The 25,014-nt window shown below is 45.7% G+C and overlaps 1 protein-coding gene across 3 annotated transcripts in view; it reads right to left on the reverse strand.

The window, feature by feature from the left end:
* Window positions 1-235: 235 nt before the first annotated feature.
* The window catches only part of LOC117048016 (dimethylaniline monooxygenase [N-oxide-forming] 1-like), a 35,929-nt gene continuing 11,150 nt past the window's right edge, over window positions 236-25,014 (reverse strand). For all 3 annotated transcript variants that reach the window (XM_033151323.1, XM_033151324.1, XM_033151325.1), the window contains exons 2-9: window positions 24,451-24,587; window positions 15,921-16,109; window positions 13,774-13,936; window positions 10,313-10,455; window positions 8,273-8,472; window positions 5,265-5,620; window positions 2,220-2,292; window positions 236-1,460 (exon numbers count right to left, since the gene is read on the reverse strand). In XM_033151323.1, the coding sequence (XP_033007214.1) occupies window positions 1,118-1,460; window positions 2,220-2,292; window positions 5,265-5,620; window positions 8,273-8,472; window positions 10,313-10,455; window positions 13,774-13,936; window positions 15,921-16,109; window positions 24,451-24,582 (1,599 nt within the window). In that variant the 5' untranslated portion in view covers window positions 24,583-24,587 and the 3' untranslated portion in view covers window positions 236-1,117. The remainder of the gene's footprint in view (window positions 1,461-2,219; window positions 2,293-5,264; window positions 5,621-8,272; window positions 8,473-10,312; window positions 10,456-13,773; window positions 13,937-15,920; window positions 16,110-24,450; window positions 24,588-25,014) is intronic.

Below are 25,014 nucleotides of genomic sequence, written 5' to 3' on the forward strand. Positions count from 1 at the left end.
GGATGTTTCCTGCTTGGCAGGGGGTTGGACTGGATGGCCCTTGTGGTCTCTTCCAATTCTATGATTCTAAGGCACAGGTGCAAATCTCAGACAAGCCTCCAGCGTGGTGGGAGAAGATGCATGCATCTCACTCTCTTTAAGATGTTTCAGGTGACTTTTAAAAATGTTTAGAAAAATTCACGGAGGAGAGGCCTGTGAATGGAGGCCTGTGAATGGGTGCTTCCAGACTGTCACTATTTTCGGGGGGGGGGGGATTCGAACACATACTGGCAAATCCAGGTCACGGGGTGAAAGTTGATTTGGGAAGTCTTGCACGACGTACCTGCTTCCTCAAAAGATCAAACTTATTTGCAATAAGGAAAGTGACCGGGAATTGCCCTGGAAAGTGTGCAGTGACGCTTGCTTTGAGGTAACACCATCGAAGCTTCCTTCAAAATAGCAATAATAGATCAGAATGAAGGCTCATTCAATAGCTAACGGTGCCTAATCTCCCTACGAATAGATCAGAATGAATCTTCAATAAACAGGTTCTCTGGAAGCACCCTGGGACTATTGAGCAGAATACTTAAAGAAAACCTTCACCGCAGGGACAGCATAAATACCATTTGCTGGGAAGGCAGCAATCCACCGGGAGGGTATCTGCCTTTGGGACCTGAGTGTGGGCTTTCCAGAGGTGTCTGAGGCACTGTTGAAAACCAGATTCTGGACTACGTGGACTTTTGATCTCCTCTAGTAGGGGCCTTCTTACGCCCTCAATGTAAGTAGCAGCATAACTTTGATAAAGAGCACTATGTCTTACAGAGTGAATGAACGTCCAAATGATAATAATTCTGTGCATTTATAGTAGCCAAGCATGTAGAGCAGATTTCTTTGTGTATTGCACACACCAACAAGAGCACATTTTCATGTTCAGGGGTCAAAGATTTGCGCTTCCATTTTAATTTTAATTTTTCTAACCCTCGGGTATGAAAATGTCAAATTATCCAAATTTAGATTTGAGTATGTACTTAAGAAAAGGCCATTCCTTCTTTTCTTCCTTCTGCAAGGTGAAGTATCACATAGGCAGAACGTATACTTCTGGAAAGGTACAGGTAATAATGCTGTAGAACTGGCAGAACTAATTGAAACTGAAGAAAATCCCGACAAAAATAGCAAAGACGGCAAGGACTTTCAGCAGGTATGTGAGGAAATTTCCAGAGTCTTCCACCACTCGGATTCTTGTGGGCTTCACTGTACGCTCCCACTGGGTCATGATGGCGTTTCTGGCTCCGTCCCACTTCCCTGGTCCAGTCAGGCGGAATTGGTAGGCGGAGCAGGGACCGAAGAAGATCTTCAGGGCCAGTTCTGGATCTTGGAGAAGGAAGGCTGGCACACTCGGTTTTATGCCAATGAAGGAAGCAAGTTGGTCCATGTATACAAGGCAGTCTGTTTTCAAAACCTCGTCATAGGACAGGCCAAACCTGAACGAAACAATATACAAGGGGAAATGGGGAGGAATGACATGGTTTGAAGCTGCACACAACACAAGTGTGGACAAGCCCTTGCTCTTGTTGTGTGTTCATTGGTTTTGCCTTTCTCCCACCCAGCTGCAGAGCAGCTGTAAGGTAAAAGGTAAAGGACCCCTGGACGGTTAAGTCCAGTCAAAGGCAACTATGGGGTTGCGATGCTCATCTCGCTCTCAGGCCGAGGGAACCGGCGTTTGTCCACAGACAGCTTTCCAGATCATGTGGCCAGCATGACTAAACCACTTCTGGCGCAACAAAGCACCGTGACGGAAACCAGAGCGCACAGAAACGCTGTTTACCTTCCCACCACAACGGTACCTAATTATCTACTTGCTCTGGCGTGCTTTCGAACTGCTAGGTTGGCAGGAGCTGGGGCTGAGCAACGGGAGCTCACTCCATCGCGGGGATTCAAACCGCCAACCTTCTGATCGGCAAGCCCAAGAGGCTCAGTGGTTTAGACCACACCGCCAGTCTCCAGCTCACAGCAGCTGTAGCTGGGTCTGTTACAGGCTTTGTCAAACATGCCTTTAGCTGTGGCACATTGGGCAGACAATTCACATATTTACATCTGTAATGTGAAAATCTCCTCCACCAGCTGAAGGCACAAGAACATCTCATTCTTTCTTTCTGATCAGCTGGCATCCCTCAGGCACCTCCATCTGACCAGTGAAGATTTGGCTCAACGTCTTTGTCAGGTCATATGTAGGAGCTTACCAGTTGAGCTTGTTTTTCTTCTTTTCGTTGACCTCCTCCATCATTTCGGTCACTGAAGGCAACTTACACAAGCCTAGAAGACAGGAAGGATTTTTCAGTGAGTCACTTTTTTCTTCTGAGGTTCATCAAAATGGGACTTTCTTTTTGCAGGGGGTGGAAAACTGAGAAGGTGCCTTACAACCAGGAGTACAAGCTGTCCAATTATTAGTGGCATCCATTTCTGCCTGGTGTGGGACAAAGCAGGGTTTCAAACACAACACATTGCATGTGTGAGAGGCCCCTTCAAATAGAGACAGCCGTGAGCTTGCTGAACTGACCAGGAAACTCTGAGACCAGAGGGATGAAATGGTGGAGAAAGACTGGAATAAATTTAAACTATATTTAAAGAATTCTGCTAAGATTTCTATTTAAAACAACCAGAAAGAAATAGATAGGCAGCAGACATGGAAGCTAGATAAGAAGTAGTTATAGATGAAGTAATGTTAAGGTGTTAGAAATTAAGAGAAAGTTGTTTTGTATACTAACATTAGATTATAAAAAGGTAAAGAAATTACTAAAGATGATTTACAAGGAAAGCAGACGGAGAGGGCATGAGGAAGTCAATATACAATGTTATAAAAGAGGATTAGATAGATATAATTAACTGTTTTTATTCATCTTTTCGTTGTGTATTTTGTTGTAATGTTCTTTGTTGTATGTGTTGTTTGTGTTTTTAAAAAATCAATAATTTTTTTTTTTTGGGGGGGGGGAAATAGAGACAGTCGTAGTATTGTCCACCAATGGGGTGAGAATCCTGGTTAGCCTTGAAACTGGGCTAGGAAAACTAGTCTATTTCCCTCAAAATGCTTCAAAGTTTTATACAGTGGGGAAGGGCTCTAGCATCTGCTTTACATACAGAACGCTCCAGATTCAACCCCAAGCATCTCCATTGGTCCATTTAGATCAGCATTATCAACACCAACCTTCGCCAACTGGGTGCCCTCCAGAGGTTTTGGACTATACCTCCCATCAACCCCCAGCCAGTGTGGTGTAGTGGTTAAGAGCGGTAGTCTCATAATCTGGTGAACCAGGTTCGATTCCCCGCTCCTCCACATGCAGCTGCTGGGTGACCTTGGGCTAGGCTAGTCACACTTCTTTGAAGTCTCTCAGCCCCACTCACTTCACAGAGTGTTTGTTGTGGGGGAGGAAGGGAAAGGAGAATGTCAGCCGCTTTGAGACTCCTTCAGGTAGTGAAAGCAGGATATCAAATCCAAACTCCAAACTCCACCTCCAGCCAGCAGCTGGATGGCACCCAGTTGGCGAAGGTTGGTGTTGATAATGCTGATCTAAATGGACCAATGCTTTGGTTCAACGTAAGGTGGCATTCAATTACCCTGTGAAAGTAGATTTTTTCAGCTCTTATTACACAAAGCATCTGGAGGGAACAGCGGCTTGGAGGAGGCTGCACTAAAACAAGTTGAAGATTATTGCCCTAATCTACATTATTGTCCTAATCTACAGAGGGACACAGTCTAGGGCTTGCCAATCAGAAGGTCAGTGGTTCGAATCCCAGCAATGGGGTGAGCTCCAGTTGCTCGGTCCCTGCTCTTGCCAACCTAGCAGTTTGAAAGCACGTCAAAGTGCAAGTAGATAAATAGGTACCGCTCTGGCGGGAAGGTAAACGGCATTTCCGTGCGCTGCTCTGGTTTGCCAGAAGCGGCTTAGTCATACTGGCCACATGACCCAGAAGCTGTACGCCGGCTCCCTTGGCCAATAAGGTGAGATGAGCGCCACAACCCCAGAGTCAGCCGCGACTGGACCTAATGGTCAGGGGTCCCTTTAACTTTACCTTTACATTATGGAACTCTCATTGCAGTAGAGTGAGGCATTCTGTGAATTTTGAGGAATAATACGTGCTTAAGAGAGAGAGAGAGAGAGAGAGAGAGAGAGAGAAGGCATAGGTTGAGGACACATGATGCAGCCCCCTTGCTGAAGCTCAGCAGATCTGGGTCTAAAGTCAGTACAGTAACGAAGTAATATTACTTTATTGACAGTACAGTCAATAAAGTAAAATTTCTACCATCGCCACCAATAACAGCCTTGGGTGTCCCTGAGCTCTGCTGAGCTGCAGTACTCCCCTCTAGCCCTCTGGAGTGGTGGGTCATTGTTCTCCCAGCAAGGTGGGGCTTATCCACACTCATATTTCTTCTGGGCTTTCCAGAAGTGGTCTGTGTCTGAGTGCTCTTCTTTTTCTCGCCCCAGAGCTTTCCCCGCGAAAACCTGCTCTTTACCGCTGAATGGGAGCAAATGGCAATCTGCAGAAAACCTGAATAGAAGTTTGTTCTGATCGAGTGTTTAAAAGCAGGTTTTTCTGGGGAAATTGGCTAGGCGGAAGAAGAAGAAGAAGAAGAAGAAGAAGAAGAAGAAGAAGAAGAAGAAGAAGAAGAAGAAGAAGAAGTGGTGCTTGGACAGGCATTCCCAACCTTTGGCCCTCCAGATGTTTTGGACTACAATTCCCATCATCCCTGACCACTGGTCCTGTTAGTTAGGGATCATGGGAGTTGTAGGCCAAAACATCTGGAGGGCCAAAGGTTGGGGGTGCCTGTGCTTGGACACGGGGCTTTAAAGCCCAAACCAGTGCCTAGAAAGTGCTGTGCAAAAGCTAAGGTAGATAATCACTTACTGGCACAGCACAGAGGTGACATAGTTGTCAACCCTCCCTGCTCTTCCCCACTGCTATATACATAGCTGTCAACCCTCCTTGCTGTTTCCCAATGCTATAATAAGGGAATTTCTTGCAAAAAAGGGAAAGGTTGACAGCTAACATTCTGTGGCCCTACAGATTTCTTGGCCTAAAATTCTCATCCGCTCTGGCCATTGGCTATGCTACTTAGGGTCAATAGGAGGGTGAGTCCAACAACATCTGGAGGTCCACAGCTCCCCCCTACCCATGGCATCGAGAGTAAGTGCCTTGTCCAGCTGCCAGGCTGAGCTTCCCCGGGATTTCCACACACATACAAACGCCCCCTGGCTTCCTAGGGTGCTTGTATCTCCCCCCCTTCCTACCATTAAAGATGCGTGTGACCCAGCGCGCCTGAGTTTCCACAACAGGCATCACTGCTCCAAATGGCCTGAGGAAGCCGATGAAGGCGAGGGTCGGTTTCTCCAGCTGAGGGGGGAAGATGTATTTGTACAAGGAAGCCTGCTGGTTTTCCACCTTGACAATCGACTCGTCGATGAAAGGGAAAGAAGCTTTGTATCCCGTGGCGAAGACGACGACGTCCACTTCTTCTGCCCCAGGAGCGTTCACAAACACGACGGCGTTTTCTCTGAACTCCTTCACCTCGGGCCTAACAGAGATCTTCCCGGAGATGATGCAGGACGGGAGCTCATCATTCAACAAGGGCTCTCTCATCACCCTCCTACAGGGAGGAGGAAGAATGAAAAAGATTGCCAAATAAGTAAGCTGCAAACAAAAGAGTGTGGTTCGGCATGTTGTTGCCATGCTGGTTTTACAAAATGAGAGGCAAAGAGAGGTAGCCCCCCCACCCAAATTACTCACTTTCCTTCTCTGCCCTTCATTTTATTACAACCCCTTCAGCAGCCAAATGCTCCTGGGAAGCCCATAATCAGCATATAAGGATGGCCACCCATCACCTGTTGTCTCCTGTATTTGTTGTTCAAAGGTACACTGCGCCTGAAACTGGAGGTTTCATGTACCTCTCGTGACCAATAGCTCATCCTCCACAAATGTGGCAGCTAAGCTAGTAGACATCGCCACAACGTGTGGCCAGAGGCGGAGCTAGCTGCCCCGGCACCCGGAGCGGCACACATGCTGTGCACCCAAGGGCGGGGCCATGGGGGCGGGGCGGGCATCCCAGGGGGTGAGAAGCCCATGGGGGTGGAGCGAGCCATCTATGGCAGGTTGCTTCCTGGGCGGGGGGGGGGGGGTAACCGCACCACTTTGCCAGCAGCCTTCCTCCCTTCCCTCTTCCTTTTGACAGCTCGGGGGTGGCTCCCCCTGGGAAACAGCCCGGGAGCGGGGGGCAACGGCATGCCCCCCGCCCACAACTCCCAAGCCTCTCCATAGCTGTCAAAACAAAGGGGGAAGGGTGCCAGCAAGGCGACGCAGCTCCACCCCTTCCCCTGATGGCTCGGAGTCGCAGGTGGGTGGTGTGCCGAATGTCACCCCCCTCAGTGATGACACCTGGGGTGTCCTGCCCCCCGCCCCCTTCCTCTGCCCCTGCTTGTGGCAATGAACCCCAGATGCATTGCATCTAAAAAAAAGAAGCCATAAAAACTTTATTTGGTATTTGCTGAAACTACAGCCCATCAATTTCACTGTGACAGGGGGGGGGGAAATTAAATCTCTTGTCCACTTCATCCGCGCCATGCATACATTTTTGTCTCTAAGGTTATTATTATTATTTATTAAATTTGTATACTGCCCTATCCCCGCAGATCTCAGGGCAGTTCGCGACACAAAACCGCAATATAAAGAACTCAAAAGCGCTGGATTTAGGGTGGCGTGAGTGCTTCTCCCACACAGGGTGCCGAGCCGAGGGGGCACATACCTGAGAAGTTCCATAACTGAGAAGATCCATTTGGGGGCTCCAAATGTTGTCCTTGCTCAGGGTGCCAGATTACCCAAGATTACCCAAGTCCGCCCCTGGTTATGTCAATATAACCACAGGGAAAGTTCTGTTATCTATCACAGGAAAGGAATCAATTCCCAGGGGTGTCTATGTGTGGCAGTGGGAATCTCATTTTTTTCTGCTTGAGATGGAGAATTTTGGTTTTCTAGTCAACTACAGCTAGCAAGTGTACCAATAATGTTGTCAAGCCACGCAGCTTGTAACTTTGCTCCGAAAGGAAACTGCAGTTACTGGAGGTGGGGTTTTGGTCCTTTTAAGAAGAGTTTGGATTTGATATCCCGCTTTATCACTACCCGAAGGAGTCTCAAAGCGGCTAACCATCTCCTTTCCCTTCCTCCCCCACAACAAACACTCTGTGAGGTGAGTGGGGCTGAGAGACTTCAGTGAAGTGTGACTAGCCCAAGGTCACCCAGCAGCTGCATGTGGAGGAGCGGAGACGCGAAGCCGGTTCACCAGATTACGAGACTACCGCTCTTAACCACTACAACACACTGGCTCGCCCTTTAAGGGTGGCAGGGGAAAAAGGGGAAAAAGAAAAAAAACTGTACGGGAAATTCAATACTTGACAGAGATTATACAATGTATGTAAAAATTCTCGTACAATAAACAATTTTAAAAAATGGAAAATATATATAAAAAAGGGTGGCAGATCAGATCCATGGGGCAGGAAGGGTATCCATGCAGCCCAGCTCCCATTCATTTGAATGAGGCTTGCGGAGCAAGAAGGATGTGGGAATAGGGACTCAGACTTTCTGCCACAGTCCATTTCTTGGACCACACCTCCACCTGTACTTTTATGGATGCTGGCAACACCCTTTCTTGCCACCTCTATTTCATAGAATCATAGAGTTGGAAGAGACCACAAGGGCCATCCAGTCCAACCCCCTGCCAAGCAGGAAACACCATCAAACCATTCCTGACAGATGGCTGTCAAGCCTCTGCTTAAAGACCTCCAAAGAAGGAGACTCCACCACACTCCTTGGCAGCAAATTCCACTGCCGGACAGCTCTCACTGTCAGGAAGTTCTTCCTAATGTTTAGGTGGAATCTTCTTTCTTGTAGTTTGAATCCATTGCTCTGTGTCCGCTTCTCTGGAGCAGCAGAAAACAACCTTTCACCCTCCTCTATATGGCATCCTTTTATATATTTGAACATGGCTATCATATCACCGCTTAACCTTCTCTTCTCCAGGCTAAACATACCCAGCTCCCTAAGCCGTTCCTCATAAGGCATTGTTTCCAGGCCTTTGACCATTTTGGTTGCCCTCCTCTGGACACGTTCCAGCTTGTCAGTATCCTTCTTGAACTTTTTTAAAAAATGCTTTTGGTTATGCTTTTGGTTATGTTTTTTTTTTGGGGGGGGGCAAATATACTGCATTTGTGTTTCTTTCCCCTTTCAATCCTATGTTGACCCCACGTACCTGTCCTTGGGAATTATGCCATAGTTCGCGTGGTTAAACCACTGGCTCACTCGGTTCTCAATCAGCCATCCTGTGAAGCGCCCGGGGAGGATGTTTCGAACAATGTTCATAAAACGAGTTAGGAACACCATGTCCCATGGGTAGCCATTGTCAAAGACACGGCTTATTACCCAAGCGCCTCTTTCTGTGCTGAGCACCACCTAGAAAGAAAACAGTCTGGTATAGTTTATGGAGCAGACCCAGTTTTGTTTTTTGTTTTTAAAAAAAGGAAGTTTGGTACTTAGAGCAATGGAGATGTCAGAGAATTCCAAATAAAGCAGAAGAGGAAATTACAGATGTTCATGTCCCAAGCCTGAAACAGGCATCTATCCAGCAAATGCCAATCAGCAATGCTTTCTTTCTGGTATTATTTATTTATTTATTTATTTATTTATCCCCTGCCCATCTGCCTGGGTTTCCCCAGCCACTCTGGGCGGCTCCCAACACAATATTAAAAACACGATCGAACACCAAACATTAAAAATTTCCCGATGCAGGGAACATTTAGATGTTTTCTGAAAGCCAGATAGTTGTTTGTTTCCTTGAATATGTCACAGATTAAAAACTTCCCTAAAACAGGGCTGCCTTCAGGTATTTTCTGAATGTCAAGTAGTTGCTTATCTCTTTGACCTCTGATGGGAGGGCGTTCCACAGGACGGGTGCCACTACCGAGAAGGCCCTCTGCCGGTGTTATATGGTCTGGGTGGCCACTCCCAGTCACCAGTCTAGCTGCCGCATTCTAGATTAGTTTTTGTTTCTGGGTCACCTTCAAAGGTAGCCCCAAGTAGAGAGCATTGCAGTAGTTCAAGCGGAAGATAATTTAGGGCTTTAAAGGTCAGCGCCAACACTTTGAATTGTGCTCAGAAATGTACTGGGAGCCAATGTACATCTTTCAGATTATATGGTCTCAGCGGCCACTCCTAGTCACCAGTCCAGCTGCAGCATTCTGGATTAGTTGTAGTTTCCGGGTCATCTTCAAAGGTAGCCCCACGCAGAGCGCATTGCAGCAGTCCAAGCGGGAGATAACTAGAGCATGCACCACTCTGGTGAGACAGTCTGCAGGGCAGGTAGGGTCTCAGCCTGTGTACCAGATGGAGCTGGTACACACACACAAAAAAAAATGTGCTCTGTCCTGCCCTTATCTTGATAAAAGTGCCATGGGCACCAAAACAAAGAGGCAGTGGCCCTATGTATCAGTGAGCACTGTAAAAAAACAACAACAAGCACATCTTCCTCCATTTAAATTGCCCTTGTGAAGGATGTGGGAATAATTGTGTTAAATCCGTGATTTAGGTAAATTTCAAAGTGAATAATGTGGCAGAAACAGCACTGCAGTGGAAAGGAAACCACGCTGATTGAGATAAAGGTGAGTTGGAGCAGCAGTCTCTTGCCTTCATCCACCCTTATAAGCTGGACATATATAAAATTCAAAGATAGGCCAAGTTCAAATAGGCCAGACACAGGACCGAAATGTCACTAAATTTGTTAAAACAAAATCAAAAATTCTTTCCAGTAGCACCTTAGAGACCAACTGAGTTTGTTCCTGGTATGAGCTTTTGTGTGCATGCACACTTCTTCAGATACAACTAAATTTGTTGTTATCAACTACTTCAGGGTTTTAGCAAATGTAAGAAACAGTGATAACCTAACTTTCACATAAACTTTGTGGCAAGCAGAAGCAGATGAATGCTAAACAAGGCTCCCCATATCTCTGGACTAACTACGGAAACAAAGTAATATTTACAGTGCCATACCCAACTTTTCCCACTAGGTGGGGCCACCACATCTCCAGATGAGCTTTCAAGCTGTGCTTCCCTTACACAGCAATAAAAACTTACATAACCCCGTTGCAAAGCTTAATTGTCCAAAATAAGAGCATTTTAGTGTCTGGGAAATGTTAGCATCAGAAATGTCTAATTTGAATAAAAACAGCAATTCTATGTTTAAGAGGTGGGTGAAGGTGCCCAGTTTAAAACGTGCAACTGGTCCGAGGGATGGTACCTTTTTTGCTGTCTGAGTTGCTTCCACGGCGATGTCGGTTCCAGAATTCCCCATGCCAATCACAAGGACTCTCTTACCCTTGAAGACCTCTGGGCTTTTGTAGTAGCGGCTGTGGAAATACTGCCCCTTGAACTTTTCTAGACCTGTGTGGAAATGAGGACATGCCCAGAGAAATAACAACTGAAATACCACCTATAACCCAGTCCTCTGCATGATTGTTCAGAAATCAACCCCGTGGGTGAAGTTTACTCTCAAGTACATGTGCTCGTGACTGCAACTTTTAATTTAATTTAATTATTTATACCCTGCCCATTGGACTGGGTTGCCTCAGCCACTCTGGGCAGCTTCCAGCACATATAAAAACATTATAAAACTGTCAGGAGTAGCCCAGCGACTCACGAGGAGAGGGAGAGAGGAAGCCCTGCTCAGGAGCAGGGCAGAGAGAGCTGCTCTTCAACGGGAGACAGCTCACGAAGCTATAGGGAACCCGAGCCCCTTTTGCAAACGGACTCCTCCTCCTCCTCATCCAGCTTATCACAGGAATTGTCTCCAAATGGGCTCTGTGACACTGCTGAAAGACCCAGCACCACCAGCCAGACAAGATCGGACAGAAGCCCACAGCTTCTGACACAGGCACAACGCAGGGGGAGGGGGCTAGAGGACCCAGGAGACATCATTTCAGGGTGCCGAAAATCTGGTGTTGGGTGGGTAGCCGAAGGAATGTACTTCCGGATTCTGATAGTGATTGAACGGTCATGTTTTTGACTAGCTCCGCTTGTAAATAGCTATGCTTAATAAATAGCTTCAGTTTTTCAAAAGAGGCTTTGTTGATACTCATGAGCAGCACTGGGGAAGATCCTGACAAAAACATCAAACATTAAGAACTTCCCGATATAGGGCCACCTTCAGAAGCCTTCTAAAAGTTGTGTAGTTCTTATTTCCTTGACATCTGACGGGGGGGCGTTCAACAGGGCGGGCGCCACTACTGAGAGGACCCTCTGCCTGGTTCCCTGTAACATCGCTTTTCACAGTGAGGGAACCGCCAGAAGGCCCTCGACGCTGGACCTCAGTGTCCGGGGCAGAATGATGGGGGTGGAGACGCTCCTTCAGGTATACTGGGTCAAGGCCATTTAGGGATTTCAATGTCAGCACCAACACTTTGAACTGTGCTCGGAAACATACTGCGAGCCAGTGAAGATCCTTCAGGACCGGTGTTATATGGTCTGGGTGGCCATTCCCAGTCACCAGTCCAGCTGCTGCATTCTGGATTAGTAGTTGTTTCTGGGCAGGGGTGTAGCAAGGGGGGCGGGGGTGGTCCGCCCTGGGTTCCAGGGGAGGGGGGTGACACTTTGGCCGCCCCCCCTTACCCCGCCCCGCCGGGCGGGCCCCGAATGGGGGCATGCCGCCTTTCCCCCGTCCCAGCGTTTTTTTTTTTCTGTGCGAGGGGTGGGCCAGCGAGGAGGGGGCGTCATGCCAGGGACAAGCGTGACGCCCCCTCCTCGCTGGCCCACCCCCCAATGAAAAAAGCGTCGGAAAGGGGGAATTTCCCCCTTTCAGTGGCATCCATGTGTTTCGTGACGTCACGATGACGTCACGACGCACACACCGTGCCCCTCCCCCAGGGGGTGCCTCTGCGCCACCTCTGCCCAGGGCAGCGCAGAGCCTTGCTACGCCCCTGTTTCTGGGTCACCTTCAAAGGTAGCCCCAAGTACAGCGCATTGCAGTAGTCCAAGCGGAAGATAACTAGAGCATGCACCACTCTGGTGAGACCGTCCACGGGCAGGTAGGGTCTCAGCCAGCGTACCAGATGGAGCTGGTAGACAGCCGCCCTGGACACAGAATTGACCTGTGCCTCCATGGACAGCTGTGAATGCAAAATGACTCCCAGGCTGCATGCCTGGGATTTATGCAGTGCATGTCTAGTGTAAAGGTAAAGGTAAAGGGACCCCTGACCATTAGGTCCAGTTGTGTCCGACTCTGGGGTTGCGGCGCTCATCTCACTTTACTGTGAGGGAGCCAGCGTACAGCTTCCGGGTCATGTGGCCAGCATGACTAAGCCGCTTCTGGCGAACCACAGCAGCGCACGGAAATGCCGTTTACCTTCCCGCTGGAGCGGTACCTATTTATCTACTTGCACCTTGATGTGCTTTTGAACTGCTAGGTGGGCAGGAGCTGGGAGTGAACAACAGGAGCTCACCCTGTCGCAGGGATTCGAACCGCCAACCTTCTGATCAGCAAGCCCTAGGCTCTGTGGTTTAACCCACAGCGCCACCCACATCCTGCATGTCTAGTGTACAAGGTACTAAATATACATTATTTCTATTACAGCAGAGCCACCCTTGGGCAGAGGGGATGTGCCACCCCCCTGGACGGGCTTTTCCACAGTTGCCTTTTGCCCTGCTCCATGTCCGAGTGCTCCCCCCCCCCGAGCTTTCACCCCAAAACCCGCTCTTTAAAGCTAAATTGGAGCAAACTGCAATTCAGGGTTTCCAGAGATTGCTGTCTGCTCCAATTAAGCTTTAAAGAGTAGGTTTTTGCTGGGGGAAGGTCCCCTCATGCTATCATGGAAGAAACATGCTGATTTTCTGCACCCAGGAATCATTTTTGTTGGAGATGGTGCTTCAAAAATCCTGAGATGTAATCAATAATTTTGAACTGTTGTCCCAAGAGGGACATGTGCAGTTTTGCTTATATTTATACACAGGGGCATAGCAAGGGGGGGCGTGAGGGGGGCGGTCCGCCCCGTGTTCCATAATGGAGGGGGTGACAAATTAGCAAGATTTTTTTTTGATTTTTTTTTTTTGAAAATGCCTGCTCCGAAGATCTTATCTTACTATACTAGGGATTATATAGCTATATATGAAACTTCATGCATATCGGTTAATACCTTGACCCTCCTCCACCAAAATAGCTGTTCACTTGGTTGTTTTCTTATGTCATGAAGGCTGAAAGCCATCTAATTAGACTTTGTGGAAAGCCATCTAATTAGACTTTGAGAGGTTTTTAGGAGGTAATTTAATTATTGTTTGATTTTATACCAATGTTATGTATCTGGTGTTAGCCACCCTGAGCCCAACTTCGGCCAGGGAGGGCGGGATGTAAATAAAAGTTTATTATTATTATTACTTGTTATTATTCCTTTGTAAGAAAATATGAAATAACGTAAAACCATTTTGGGGGGGTCAATGGGGGTGTTGACAAGAAATTTTCCGCACCGGGTACCACCTGACCTTCCCATGCCTGGGGGGGGTGACAATTATTTTTTGCCCCCGGGTACCAATTTACCTAGCTACGCTATACATCAAAATATCTCTTTTAGGAAGACAAACACATCCTTGGACCCTTGGATACATGGAAAAAATATGAACTTTGCTTCTGCATGTGTTCCCTTTCTTGCCGAATGCATGCAAGAGCTTTTTAAAGCAAGCACTAAACAGAAAGAAACTCCAGATCAGCTATACCAGGGAAGGACTTGAGCGGCAACGAGGGGACGGCAAGATAACCAATGCAAACCATGACAGCATCAAAGATGGCGGATTTCTGTTTCCCATCAGTCTCCGTGACAACATCCCACTGGCCGGTGGCAGAGAAGTCAGGGCACTTCCTTACGCTGATCACGGTGCTCTGAAATATTTCAAGGAAAGAACCAATTGGACAACAAGAAACTAGTGGACTTGAAAATAAGTCTTCCAACATTGGAATAAATGTCTTCCAACATTGTGTATGCCATCAAATGCCAACAGTGCCCTTCAGCTCTCTATATTGGACAAACAGGCCAAACCCTACGCCAAAGGATAAATGGACATAAATCTGATATCAGGAATCACGAGACAGAGAAACCAGTAGGAGAACACTTCAGTCTCCCAGGACATTCTATACAAGATCTCAAAGTAGCTGTCTTAGTACAAAGGGATTTCAGAAATAGACTGGAAAGAGAAGTTGCTGGATTGCAACTCATTGCCAAACTTAAAACGATGGAGAGACCTGGTCTGAGCAAAGATATTGGATTCTTATCTCATTATACACGCCAAAGCTATCTTTAGCCATCTCACCCCTTGCCTTCCCCTGCAAGACCAATTGCAGCCGTTAACAGTCGTCAACAGGTTTTCCACACCTATCAGCTGATCACCCATTCCCACCACCCTTCTGAGTAATACCCCTCCCCACTCCCTCACTATATTTAAGGGTCTGGTGACTTCTGGTGACTTCCGTTTCAGTGTATCTGAAGAAGTGTGCATGCACACGAAAGCTCATACCAAGAACAAACTTAGTTTGTCTCTAAGGTGCTACTGGAAAGAATTATTTTATTTTATTTTGTTTTGACTATGGCAGACCAACACGGCTACCCACCTGTAATTGAAAATAAGAACAAGATTTAGGAGTCTGGCGTTACTAAGATCATAGGCAACTAGAAGCAAATATATTTCTCTGATTAAGCAGTGCATGGTGAAAGATTGGAGTCTTCAACTAAACATCTGGAAGAACTTTCTGACAGTAAGAGCCGCTGAACAGCAGAAGGACTCTACCTCATTGGAAGTTTTTAAACAGAGGTTAGATGGCCATCTGTTGGAGATCCTTTAGTTGTGATCCCTGCTTTTCAGGGGTTGGACTAGATCAGTGTTCCTCAACCTCGAGTCCCCAGATGTTTTTGGCCTACAACTCCCATCATCCATGACCACTCGTCCTGCTCAGGGGCGTAGCAAGGTAAATTGGTACCCGGGGGCAAAATATTTTTTGTCAACCCCCCCCCCCGAGGCATGGGAAGGTCAGGTGGTACCCGGTGCGGAAAACGTCTTGGCAACCCCCCCATTGATTCCCCCCCCCGCAAAAATGGTTTTACATTATTTCATATTTTCTTACAAAGGCATAATAACAAGTAATCATAATAAAAAATCTTTTATTTATATCCCGCCCTCCCCGGCCGAAGACGGGCTCAGGGTGGCTAACATCAGATACATAACATTGGTATAAAATCAAACAATAATTAAATTACCTCCTAAAAACATCTCAAAATCAAATTAAAGTCTAATTAGATGGCTTTCCACAGGGTTAGGGTTGGGAACAGTAAGTGCTCCACTGAACTGAAATTTCAGCCTTCACGACATAGGAAAACAGCCAAGTGAACAGCTATTTTGGTGGAGGAGGGTCAAGATATTAACCAATATGCATGAAATTTCATATATAGCTATATAATCCCTAGTATAGTAAGATAAGACCTTTGGAGCAGGCATTAAAAAAAAAATCAAAAAAAGTTGTTCCTTGATAATTTGTCACCCCCTCTATTATGGAACACGGGGTGGCCTGCCCCCCGCCCCCTTGCTATACCTCTGGTCCTGCTAGCTATGGATGATGGGAGTTGTAGGCCAAAAACATCTGGGGACCCAGGGTTGAGGAACACTGGACTAGATGAGCCTTCCGGTCCCTTCCAACTCTACAATTCTATGATTCGAGCCAGGTTTGTTGCGTGCTCTAGCAATTTCTCAACCTGAGTTTCAGATGCTTTCTTTGGTTTTGAGTTGTAAAAAAAAACACCAAGGTCCTTACATAGAAATATTCTGAAATGTTAACATGTTAATTTCAGCAGTTCATGGGGGGGGGGAGGTCTTACCTTGAACTGAATGTGCCTCTGAAGATCAAAATGTTTTGTATACATCCTAAGATATTCCAGGAGCTTGTCATGTGGTAAAAAGACAGGGAAATCTTCTGGGTATGGAAAGTCAGCAAAAGCCGACATCTCTTTACATGTGTTACTGACCACTGATCTGTAGAGGCTGGCTCTTCCTTCCTCAACATCCTCCTGGGCCACATAAGAGCAGAATAACATTGCTCATTATTTATCAATTGCCTTATTATGCAGAAATCAACACGAAGGGTTGGAAACACTGTTAAATAGATCCTTTCTTTTCATCCACCTCACATACCAAAAGTTGTATATACTGTATTACAAGATTGCCAAGATATCCAGAGCTGTGGAACAAATGTGGTCCTAAAATATCAGAAACTATAGGCATACTTAACCTTGCCCCCACGCCCCATGCTGGGAACTATGGTTTAGTGAGGATGCTCAGAGTTCAGGTGGAGATCCATCCATCCGGATGTGTGCACAAGGCAGTTCAAAGTGGATTCAGTTCATCTCAGGTGTGCATGTTCTTCCGGTCATCCTCCCCTAAGTGGCAGCCTGCACTTTCTCCCCATTTAATTCAGATTTATCCGATGATAATACTGTAATAATAATAATTCCCCAGCCACTCTGGGCGGCTCCCAAAAGAATTAAAATCACGATAAAACATCAAACATTAATAACTTCCTTAAACAGGGCTGCCTTCAGATGTCTTCCAATAGTCAGACAGTTGTTGACATCTGATGGGAAGGTGTTCCAGAGGGCAGGTGCCACCACTGAGAAGGCCCCCCACCTGGTTCCCTGTAACTTCACTTCTCACATGGAGGGAACTGCCAGAAGGCCCTCGGGGCTGGACCTCAGTGCCCGGGCAGAACGATGGGGGTGGAGACATTCCTTCAGGTATACTGGGCCGAGGCCATTTAGGGCTTTAAAGGTCAGTGCCAACACTTTGAATTGTGCTCGGAAACGTACTGGGAGCCAATGTAGGTCTTTCAGGACCGGTGTTATATTGTCTTGGCGGCCGCTCCCAGTCACCAGTCTAGCTGCCGCATTCTGGATTAGTTGTTGTTTCCGGGTCACCTTCAAAGGTAGCCCCACGTAGAGCGCATTGCAGTAGTCCAAGCAAGAGATAACTAGAACATGCACCACTCTGGCAAGACAGTCCATGGGCAGGTAGGGTCTCAGCCTCCATACAAGATGGAGCTAGTAGTCAGCTGCTGAAATATACTCGGAGTCAAGTGTGAATTTCATGCTCTTTATTCAGCTCATAGTAGTGAGGAATGCAGTTTCCCCAAAACGTCTGCTTTATATACACTATTTACACAATGGGCCCCACGTGATTGGCTAATTCCAGGATACTCCTGTATGTCAATCGGGTTGCGGATTCACTTCCACCTGGAGCTGGATTGGGTGGCTCCTGCGAACCAATCAGACTGCTGCATTCTGGATCCTATTGTTTTAGGACCAATCAGACTGCTGCATTCTGAATCCTATTGTTCTAGGATCACAGGTTCTATTCTGAATCCTATTGTTCTAGGACCTTCAGGTGCACAGTTACCCCATTCAGGATCCAACCACCCCATCAAGCACCACTGTGAGGAATGATAATGTTGCTTTTCCACCAAAAAGCCAAAATGCTGCCACTGCTAGATAACTGCAGGCAGCACAGACTTGCTGACACTTATATTTAGAACAGCTTGTGGTTAGGATGCTCATAAGAAATATGGTTTATTTGTATGCTTCAGCAGGTCTAGAACTCGTTTACACCCGTTAGTGGTCAGGATGTGGCTTTGTTGCTTGAGTCAGTATGGAAAAGCATAGAAACATGGGACCAAATAAGGATTAAGGTAAACAGGAGTGGTGAGCATCGAAATCAGAGTAATGGGAGATGTCAACGAGGTCGGGAATTTTAGTAGGAAAATTAGGCGGTCTTGATAGGCTGTAAACCTTGCAGTGCCCAGCCAATGGGGAGACAAGGGAGAGAAACTGTGCTATGTTTTGTCAATTTTGGGTATTCCTACTTTGGATACCTGCTCTTGCAAGAACGTTTTGTAATCAATAAACTCTTTGCCGCTTCATCAATTTTGCTCAGATTTTATTTTGAGGGTCTCAAGACCACTTGTAACAGCCACCACTAGTGTGGATGGGAAGGACTGAGGTAGATTTCAGTTGGAAGTGCACACGTTTGTCCAAAGGACACTGAGGAAAATTGGATCTGTGCAACTCAGGCACACATTAATATCCTGTTGCATAGCAGCCTTTACCGAGAGACAATTCCTAGTGGGAGGAATTCCTAGTGGGAGGAGGGACAGACATTTAACTACCAGAAGGAATGAATATTAAACTGGTATGAACCTGTACTGGAAATGTCCCCATTTCATGGCAATGGATTATACAAATGTGACACTAGATGGCGATAGTAAGCTTATGGCAAATTCAATATATTTTTCAAAACTCTTTTTTTTATAAAAGCATGTTCACAGTGCTTTTTATATGTTTCCAGATTCCACCCCAGTCTCACTGAATTCCACGTAAGCAGGAACAGGACGGCAGCCTTGATGTAATGTTTGCTTTTTGCTTGTTGATTTTGTCATATTACGTTACGTTCTTTGTATTATTATCTTCTTTAAACAGAACATATGACTAATTAATATTTCACAGTCTTTTAAATGTGCTCGTGGGGGGTTATTGTTTTGTGGTTTCTGTTTTAACTTTTTATTTGTGCTTTTATCCTGTATTTTTATCTTGCGAACTGCCCTGAGATCTTTTGATGAAGGAGCGGTATTAATCTAATAGTAAAGGTAAAGGGACCCCTGACCATTAGGTCCAGTCGCAGATGACTCTGGGGTTGTGGCGCTCATCTCGCTTTACTGGCCGAGGGAGCCAGCATACAGCTTCCAGGTCATGTGGCCAGCATGGCTAAGCCGCTTCTGGCAAACCAGAGCAGCGCATGGAAATGACGTTTACCTTCCCGCCGGAGCGGTACCTATTTATCTACTTGCACTTTGACGTGCTTTCGAACTGCTAGGTGGGCAGGAGCTGGGACCGAGCAAAGGGAGCTCACCCTGTCGCAGGGATTCGAACCGCCGACCTTCTGATCAGCAAGCCCTAGGCTCTGTGGTTTAACCCACAGCGCCACCCACGTCCCCATTATTCCAATAAGCAACAACATATTATATTATAGTTCTGTTGGCAAGAGATTTAATGAAGAGCATGTTAATGTCCCTTGATAGCTTTTCCCTCTCCAGCCTCACTGTTGCAACCCAAGTGAAGAGAAATAGCTTGGAGCCATATTTTGCAGTTTGAATTCAGAGAAACAGAATCGGAAAGAGAGAACTTCTGTGAGGTGCCTTGTGAAGAAACGCCTCGAGGTGCAGAATATCTTTCTAGAAATCTGATACAGAGGTTAGCCCATTTGTTCCTCTACTCTGCTTTATTTGCATATTAAAAACGACAACAAAGCATATTACAGAGATGCTGAAGAACATTTCCGGTACAGGTGAAACTCGAAAAATTAGAATATCGTGGAAAGGTTCGGTTTTTTTTTTCAGTAATTCAACTTAAAAGGTGAAACTAATATATGAGATAGACTCATGACATGCAAAGCGAGATAGGTCAAGCCTTTATTTGTTATAATTGTGATGATTATTGTGTATAGCTGATGAGAACCCCAAATTAACAATTTCAACTTTGGGGTTCTCATCAGCTGTACGCCATACTCATCACAATTATAACAAATAAAGGCTTGACATATCTCACTTTGCATGTCATGAGTCTATCTCATATATTAAACTCCAGTAGCTAATGAAAACAATTGCTTACATAAATGGACTTTTCCACAATATTCTAATTTTTCAAGTTTCACCTGTACTCCCTCCTCCAAATACAACAAGCCTTGTAACATTACATTGGGAAACATGCAACAGTATTTTATATATATATATGAAGGAGCGTCTCCACCCCCATCGTTCAGCCCGGACACTGAGATCCAGCGCCGAGGGCCTTCTGTCGGTTCCCTCACTGCGAGAAGCAAAGCTACAGGGAACCAGGCAGAGGGCCTTCTTGGTAGTGGCGCCCGCCCTGTGGAACGCCCTCCCATCACAGGTCAAGGAGATAAACAACTACCTGACATTCAGAAAATACCTGAAGGCAGCCCTTTTCAGGGAAGTTTTTAATGTGTGATATTTTTGTATCTGATTTTTGTTGGAAGCCGCCCAGAGTGGCTGGAGAAATCCAGCCAGATGGGCGGGGTACAAATAATAATAATAATAATAATAATAATAATAATAATAATAATAATAATAATTATATTGCCTGTATTGGAAAAGTGGGGTGATATTTTGGGAAGGGAAAGTGTTCACAATTTGTTTCTGTCAAAGAGGACCCAATGGGCAGAATATTCACAAAAATTTAATACTGGACAAAACTTCAGGTTTTGAATGTGCTACAAATCCAAGTGCTTATAGATTTATTAACATCTGGTTTTTTCAGTGGGGGCATTTGGACAAAGGCAAAGTCTTGTAATTTAACAATGGCAACATACTACATACCATTGCATGTCAAATATGCTACCAAATATGCCCAAGTAACTGTCAAATATCAATATCAAAAAAACTGGAAAGGTTGGCATAGCAATGACATAAGAGGGCGCTGTGGGTTAAACCACAGAGCCTAGGGCTTGCCGATCAGAAGGTCGGCGGTTCGAATGCCCGTGACAGGGTGAGCTCCCGTTGCTCAGTCCCTGCTCCTGCCAACCTAGCAGTTCGAAAGAATGTCAAAGTGCAAGTAGATAAATAGGTACCGCTCTGGTGGGAAGGTAAACGGCGTTTCCGTGCACTGCTCTGGTTCGCCAGAAGCGGCTTAGTCATGCTGGCCACATGACCCGGAAGCTGTCTGCGGACAAACGCCAGCTCCCTCGGCCTATAGAGTGAGATGAGCGCTGCAACCCGAGAGTCGTCCGTGACTGGACCTAACGTCAGGGGTACCTTTACCTTTACCTTTTAGTTCCCGACAGTAAGAGCTGTTAGACCATGGGTAGGCAAACTAAGGCCCAGGGACTGGATACAGCTCGATTACCTTCTAAATCCGGCCTTCAGACGGTCCGGGAATCTGTGTGTTTTTTCATGAGTAGAATGTGTGCTTTTATTTAAAGTGCATCTCTGGGTTATTTGTGAGGCATAGGAATTCGTTCATTCCCCCCCCCAAAAAATATAGTCCGGCCCCCCACAGGGTCTGAGGGACAGTGGACCGGCCCCCTGCTGAAATAAAATTGCTGACCCCTGTGTTAGACAATGGAACAGACTCTCTTGGAAGGTGATGGACTCTCCTTCCTTGGAGATTTTTAAGCAGAGGTTGGATGGTCATTTATTTGTCAGAGATGCTTGTGTTGAGATTCCTGCAGTGAAGGGGGTTAGACTAAATGACTGTCAGTTTCCTTCCAACGCTACAATTTTATGATTCTACAGTGGGAATTTATCAATAAGTTCCACTGATCCTGTCAAATGTGGCCGTAAGGGAACGCATTTATAAAATCCCAGAATTCTATTCTAGAAACAATGAAGAAAAAATATAGTATCACCTTATGTAGAAGTTGGGATTGTCATGGAAACGATTAGCCCAATGTTTGGTGCCCCTGTAAAATCATGCAAAATTTTGGGCACCGGGTTTTAAAACAAATTCGAGAAATTATGGGAGATGTGCTCATATTTACGCCATGGTTAATTCATGAATTTGAGAAAATAAGGTGTTTGTGTGTTATTTATTAGTTGGCCGAAGAATGGTTGCTGTAAAATTTTAGAAATGTCACATCCCAAACTAGGTAAGGCGTGGCATGGAATAGATAAGGAATGTCACAATTATGTGTGAATTAATGTGTAAATTAATCTTATTGTTAAGACACAGGAGGGTAAAGGGAGAGCAATGACTACCAGTATATTCCTATCTTAATAGAATAGCAGTTACAGGTGGGTAGCCGTGTTGGTCTGCCATAGTCAAAACAAAATCGAAAATTCTTTCTAGTAGCACCTTAGAGACCAACTGAGTTTGTTCCTGGTATGAGCTTTCGTGTGCATGCAGAATAGAATAGCAACAGCATCACAGCGAAGAGAATTTGTATGTACAAATATTTCACATGCCATAAGAAAGAATGGCTAAATAACTGAAATGTCCATTTTAGATGGCTGATCTTTTTCATGATATTTTTATTCTGCATTTACCGTATTTAGGTCAATCTAATGCGCCATCAAATCTAATGCGCACCTCACTTTTCAAAGCCTTGAAACAAAACAAAAAAAAGTATTTGCTGGCGGCATAAAATCTAATGCACACCCTAATTTTCACCACGTAATTTGACCTGAAAAAAGATGTGCATAACATTCGATATTACATAATCAATATTAGCATATGATTATTTTAATCAGTTAAGTAAAAATCAACAGGCGCCAAATGCAGATATTAAATATTTGGCTACTATTTCAGAATCATATGCAGGGGAAACATGCTGAATAGTCATCAGAGGATTTCGCTCAATTAGTTTGTTTATTTTGAATATGATTATTACTGATGACTGACTAGCCTTGCTTAACCCAAATGTGAGTTTCTTCAGTTGAGCAACCCTAATCAGAGAAGGGGACGACAGAGGATGAGATGGTTGGACAGTGGGGACTTCCGGCGAGGTCGCCATCGCGGGCGGTCGCTGGGTTGCCTCGGCTGCGAGGCCACCCAGTCTAGCCCGGGGGTTGGAGCCCCGCCACCGCTACGCGGGGCTCCGGTGAGGCCGGGAAGAGCGTCCCGTGCCTCGGGCTCCCCGGCGGGCCCGCTAGGCTACGCACCCTTCCCTCGCTCCCCCTGTAAAGGGGGAGTGGGGGTGAAGGGAATGCGGAGCCGGGCCATTAGGGGAAATGCCCCAACCGGGCGGAAAAGCGGCGAGAACTGGCCGTGGTGAGCGAGACGTTCTCCCTGAGAGATGAAAGAAAAAGAAGCTGGAGGTCGTAAGTACTTGATTGGATTAACTGCTGAGCTTAACGACTTAACGACTTAACGACCCTGGAGGCTTTAGATAAAGGAGTCTGCCTGTCTCCCTTCGGAGGCGAGAAAAATAACAGATTGTGATACTGTTGCTATCGGATGGATATATTGTTAAGACTTTTTGAGGAGTGAGACTTTATAGATCTCCCTTGGGGGAGGAAGAGGATGGAAAATATCCCAGTTGAAAGTTTTGGTCTTTGCGCTCCGGTTTCAGAGGAAAATGGCTGCGAAGACTCTGAATCGAAGTGGAAAATTACTGCTATATGATGAACAACACTGAAATAGAAACTGAAATCTGATACCTATGCCCGTCCTCACCATGTTGGGCTTTGTTTTTGAAACTGTTTTGGACTTTGAACTAACTGATGAAGAAAGGATTATTATATTGAAACTGGAACTGATTAATCGGAAATTGAAGGTTTTGAGTGGGGATTTGAAGGAAAATTTATTTCCCACAGAGGAGACCTTCCAGACACTCGATACTATGGAAGAAAATTTGGGCAAAGAGCTGATGGAGCTGATTGAAAAATTGAGCGAGCTGGCATGGCGATCCCCGGAAAAAGAAGCGTTCCTCGGTGGTGGCAGTCCGAGGACGGCAAGGAATATTATATCCAGCCCCCGAGGTGTGAGCTCGGGAGCGATGGTCAAGAAATTAAGATATTTACAAATAGAAGAATGCAGCATTGAATGGGAGAAGCCGAGAGACGAACAGTGTATCCTGATGCTCGATGCAAGGATGGTTGGGGAAGGTGTCTGGTTTTGTGTCTGGTCCTGTGGATGTATAAGAAAAGAGGACAATCTGAGGAGCGGTTCCGGTGAAAGATGGAGAAGGACATGGGACAAAGGGGGGATAGGGTGAACTATATTAAGTATAAAATATAAATGCATTGTTATGGTAATCTGAAATCGGAGGGTTAAGACATTAAGTTTTATTTTAATTTTTAATAAGAAAAGGGATATTTTGAAACTTTTTGATATTAGCAGCAGTTCAAGGGAAGAAGAATAGTTTAGATTTAATATAAGATTAATTTGTTAAGATCCAAAGAATTGTTATTAAGATTGTTGTTTAAGGTTTGAATTCTATTAAGTGAATAAAATTTTTAGAGAAAGGAAGTTATTAAAGTAGAATATGGATATAAAACCGAAGGAGAGAGGGTGGGGGAAGTCAATTGTCAAGATTTGGAACTAGGATATTTTCTTAAGTGTATAAACAAGAAGAATTGTATTTGTGTTTGTATTTGATTTATATATGTAGGTGTGGGTGTGGGTGTATGTTTGTTATGAAAATACCAATAAATTCTTATTAAAAAAAAAGAGAGAGATGGTTGGACAGTGTTCTCGAAGCGACTAGCATGAGTTTGGCCAAACTGCGGGAGGCAGTGGAGGATAGGGGTGTCTGGCATGCTCTGGTCCATGGGGTCACAAAGAGTCGGGCACGACTGAACGACAACAACAATCAGAGATCAAGCCATATGGCCCCTCCTCAATTTACCGTGAATCGCCACACACCCCCAATGTCATCGCTCTTCTCGAAGCAGGTGGGCTCCAGCCCCTCATCCAGGCAACATTTGATGGAGGTCAGTCCACTCACTCCTGCCCCAACAATCGCTACTTTCTTGGCCATGGTCTCTTGAGGTAGAAAAGAACAAAAACACAGAAAGAAAGTTTTTAAAGGGTGAGTTTGCTTTGCTGAATTTAGATTTTAAAGCTACACCTTTAAAGGCTGTTTCCTGAAGCATACTTGAATATATGAACGCAATGGTGCAGTTAGATAATATAAGACTCTAGACTTAATGGTCTTATGGGGGGGTGGAGGTCCCATCCAAAGTGGGGGGGGGGGCTCATCCTTCCATTCTACATTTCTGTTATGTTACAACAAACACTTAAAAAAAAACTGCTTGCCAACACTGATAAAAAATAACAAAATACTCTGTGCAGGTGCAGTTTCACAAACCACAGAGCCAAGGGCTTGCTGATCAGAAGGTCGGCGGTTCGAATCCCCGCAACAGGGTGAGCTCCCGTTGCTCGGTCCCAGTTCTTGCCAAACTAGCGGTTC

Source organism: Lacerta agilis, chromosome 6, assembly GCF_009819535.1.
Source record: "Lacerta agilis isolate rLacAgi1 chromosome 6, rLacAgi1.pri, whole genome shotgun sequence".
Lineage (NCBI taxonomy): Eukaryota > Metazoa > Chordata > Lepidosauria > Squamata > Lacertidae > Lacerta > Lacerta agilis.